Source organism: Urtica dioica, chromosome 8 (genome assembly GCF_054948205.1).
Source record: "Urtica dioica subsp. dioica isolate 48M chromosome 8, U.dioica_male_clone48M_v1_H2, whole genome shotgun sequence".
NCBI lineage: Eukaryota > Viridiplantae > Streptophyta > Magnoliopsida > Rosales > Urticaceae > Urtica > Urtica dioica.
In genome coordinates, this window is record NC_142763.1 from 28,925,442 (window position 1) to 28,929,561 (window position 4,120).

At 42.3% G+C, this 4,120-nt stretch overlaps 1 protein-coding gene across 1 annotated transcript; it reads right to left on the reverse strand.

Moving 5' to 3' along the window:
* Positions 1 to 3,660, reverse strand: LOC149388957 (uncharacterized). The gene is made up of 6 exons (XM_089622536.1): positions 3,342 to 3,660; positions 3,175 to 3,267; positions 3,002 to 3,103; positions 2,491 to 2,926; positions 1,038 to 1,219; positions 1 to 153 (listed from the first exon to the last, which is right to left on the reverse strand). The coding sequence occupies exons 1-6, from the start codon at positions 3,624 to 3,626 to the stop codon at positions 1 to 3; spliced, it is 1,251 nt and encodes a 416-aa protein (XP_089478662.1). The 5' UTR covers positions 3,627 to 3,660.
* Positions 3,661 to 4,120: the final 460 nt, after the last annotated feature.

The window sequence follows — 4,120 nt, forward strand, 5'->3', positions numbered from 1 at the left end:
CTAGAGATGGAAGCCAACATTCACACGCAGGTCCCAGCGTAGGTTCAAGTCAAGCTGCAAGTCATGATGCATAAACTCAAGGCCCAAGTCAAGCTGCAACTCAAGGGCCAAGTCAAGCTGCAACTCAAGGGCCAAGTCAAAGTGCGAGTCAAGCTGCAACTCAAATTGCAAGTCAACGTCAACCTCAACTACAACTTAGAGTGAGCGATTACAAACAAGGCTTCGTGAATTTCTAAGTTATTAGTTACACACCCAATATTTCTAATTCATCTGGACTTGTTCTATTTACAGCGCAGTCCGAGATTCAAGACTGTTGATGATCCAAACAGGCTACAGACTCTTCGGCCAAGAAAATTATTCAGAAAGAATTAAAGCATGTTGCCCACAGTTTTTTAATATGTTTATGTTGTTTATTATGTGACCAAACATTATTTCCTAGGTCATTTTCTACACGTGTATTTGCATCTTTTGGTTTAACAACAGAATTGAAGCATGTTGCCCACATTTTGGAATCTGTTTATGTTGTTTATTATGTGACCAAACAGTAGTATTTTGAAGGTCAATTCATCGAGAATGGCATCACGACCATTCTGTTCATCGTCGTCATGAGTTCCATAATTGTAGCCGCCTTCATTAATCTTTCTCAGCAAGCCTGGAATAATTTCAACTGACCTACTACACATTTCAGGGTTGATCCATTGTAAAAATCCACAACCTGTATCTTTGTTTTTCTGCAAAATTTCAAACTTGATTGAGTCCAACAAAATTTATTTTCAGTTCAATAAAACACCTCAACATCTAGCCCTCGGAAATACCAAACTACGACAAAAAACCAACAATTTTATTCCCATTGAAATAAAAAAACCTTAAAATCTAACCTTCGGGAATATTTAAAAACCTTCTACCAAAAACCCAACACATATTGTTCTCAGTTAAATAGAAAATCAAAGGAAATTGATACGTACCTTATATTGGGGACAACCAAAAAACCTTCTACCCGGATTTAACGATGTCCACGATGTCTTCTTAGAGCAAACCAAGCCACAACTGCATCTCGGTGTTCCACGATTCCTGGTATGGGCTTCGTCGTTTCCGCCTGAAACTCGACGATTCCAAGAACTACTCGAGCTGTAAGTTTCCATGGCGTTTTGGTGAACTGGATTCGCGATTGGTTTGGTGAAACTGACGAGCCCAAACTGATTTGGGGATGAATCGAACCCTAAATCCCAATTTTGGGTTTTGGGTTTTTGAATTAGGAATATGGTATAACAATGGACGATATCAAAGGGCAATTCAATAATTTTGCTCTGAAATGGGCACACGTGCGACACACGTGGTCTAAATGGTAACAGAATCGACCACAACTTGACGGAAGGACATGGCATGAAAGGGTTTGAAAATTATATGGTGACCGGTTGTAACAAAATGTAAGTTGGGATAAGGTTTGTGGTTCGTCAACAAGTTTAGGGGACAAAAGTGAAATTTATCCTTATTCTAATAAGTATGTAATCTTGGCCCACTAGTACAAAAAACAGCATTGGATGCGACTTTTTTCGCACCCAAAGGTCGAAAGTCGCACCCATTGATACCTTTAGGTGCGACTTTAGGTGCGACAAAGTCGCACCCGAAAGTTCGCACCTAAAGGTCATGGGTGCGACTAGTCGCACCGGAAGGTCATGATTTTTAGGTGCGACTTTTAGGTGCGGATAGTCGCACCCATATTCGCACCCATAAGTCAGAAAAAATGTGCGAAAAAGTCCGCGCGAAAGCCATTGGGTGCGACTAGTCGCACCCATAAATTTGGCGGGTAGGCCAACGGGTGCGACTAGTCGCACCCAAATTCATTCGCGCCAAGTCTTTGGGTGCGACTAGTCGCACCCAAATTCATTAGCGCCAAGTCTTTGGGTGCGACTAGTCGCACCCAACTTCATTCGCGCCAAGTCTGTGGGTGCGACTAGTCGCACCCGTTGGCCTACCCGCCAAATTTATGGGTGCGACTAGTCGCACCCGATAGCTATTTTTAAGTTTTTTTTTATTTGCTATTTAATATTTATTAATTAGAAATTAATTCATTACGAATTCTATAATTGTAATCAAATAACTAAATAGTTTATTAATTAGAAAATTCATTAATTAATATTTATAATCATAATAAAAACTAATCATTTGTTTTTCGATTACAATAATTATATAATGTACGACAAATAATTAAAATAAATGTTCATTCTTTTCCCTTTCCTTTTCCTCGGTTTGTAAACCAATCCTTGAACATTTTACTCCCTCTCCCGCCAAATCTTCCTCCAGAACTGCTGCTACCTCCTCGTCCACTTCCGCTCGTACGCTCACTGCCGCTCGTACGCTCTCGCTGGTAATCTGCTGAACCTGGCGGCGTCGTCTGAGCATCTGCCATTGAAACGGATGGCGGCGTTGTCTGATGCATAGGATGCATCTGAGGCGGCGGCGTCGTCTGAGGCATCTGTGGCATCATGCCGGGCGACATCTGCGGCATCTGTGGCATCGTGCCGGGCGACATCTGCGGCATCTGTGGCATCGTGCCGGACGACATCTGAGGCAAGGGCGAAAACTGCTGCGTGAACGCGAACATTTGTCGCTGCATCTCCTCCATCTGCTGTTGTTGTGCCGCCATAGCGAGTTGTTGTGCCGCCACCTGAGCTTGGAGCTCGCCAACCACTGGATCTGGAACGCGGCGCCGCGACGAGCCTGAGCCTGACGACGAGCTTTCGTCCTGAGCCTGAGCAATAGCCCAAGATGTTCTCGGGACCGTTGGACCTATTCCAACGTACCAATCTTGACGGTTCCCGAGAATTTCTAGCATCGCGTGCTCCTCTGCGGCGTCCTGGTCAAAGACTACGCCTTGCTCTTCTGCTTGTCGCTGAAGATCCGCCAGTAGAGTAACTATCCGCGCCTTTACACATAAAAAAATTATTAAAAATTAATTATTATGTAAGTAACGTACTCTTAATTATAACATATGACTTACATGTGCTCGTCTCGCCCAATCTGTCGTCCATTCACCTTTTCTATTATGGTGTTTTTGCTCCCACGTCGTTAACGCGGAGCCCAAAGTCCCATCATCCTTACTCTGTAATTGTTATGAAAATATAAGTACTGAATTTATTTCAACTTAAGTATTTCAAAATTAGAATAACTTACGTTCAAATGACGATGAGCCAAGAAAGAAAGAGATCCTTGAGTCGACCTCGTCTTCTTCTTCTTCGAATTCTCCTTGTTGCGAGTAGATTTTTTCTGCAAATAATTAATTTTGTCATTATTCAATCTGATAAAGATATTGTGATTTATTACAATCATACATTACGTACCTTCCAATCGTCAGTCGCGAACTCGTCTACCACCGCCTCCCAATCCTCTTTCTTATATCCCGGTGGTGTTTCCGCCTTAGCGTTTTCAGTGCTCCCACAAAACTCCAATCTGAACTTCTCTGATAGCTTGGACTTCTGGTTGCGTCGCCTGATCTTGGCATTCCGAATGATAGCCTGATCAATCGTATTCTGAAAGCAATCCGCAGGCAGATCCTCGCCGGTGTCAAGATCCGTGTACACAAATCTGAACTCGGAATGAAGTGCGCTCAAAATAGCAGCCAACATCTGTGGCGTCACTTCACTCCAATCACGAGTCGTAGGCGGGATATGTGCTTTCACCAAAGCACCGAGGCGGTTGTTAAATAGTCCAACTTTTTTATTTTCTTTCCTTATCTCTTGGTAGAATGTTTGGTTTATTGGGTCCCACTTGACCACCTTCGCACCCGGTACCCCCTGTGTTGCTCGCGCCGACGTCGAGCCGGTTGTTGGTCCCCTTGATTTCTTAGGACCTTGGGACTCAGGTTCCTGTGGCGGACCTTGAGAATCCGGTCTCTGTGGCGAATCTCCACCAGAACCTGAAGTATTTTATTATACAATCTATACATGTTATTAAATTAATTCAAATTAACATAACATTTGTTAATTCAATCCAAACATATAATTTACTAAATCACAAACCTAAGCATTTTACTATAAAATTTAAACATGTTATCAAATTAATTCTAATTAACAATACTAAAATTAACATAACATTTACAATATAACATTACTAACTAAAC

Bases quoted from the DNA above. Each gene is read 5' to 3' on its own strand.
- LOC149388957 (XM_089622536.1), bottom strand. From the start codon at position 3,626: ATGTTGGCTGCTATTTTGAGCGCACTTCATTCCGAGTTCAGATTTGTG. The intron at 2,927-3,001 runs GTAAGTCATATG...TTATGTGTAAAG, and splicing joins ATTGGGCGAGACGAGCACAT to GCGCGGATAGTTACTCTACT. The intron at 154-1,037 runs GTTTGCTCTAAG...TTTGAGTTGCAG, and splicing joins CGAGATGCAGTTGTGGCTTG to CTTGACTCGCACTTTGACTT.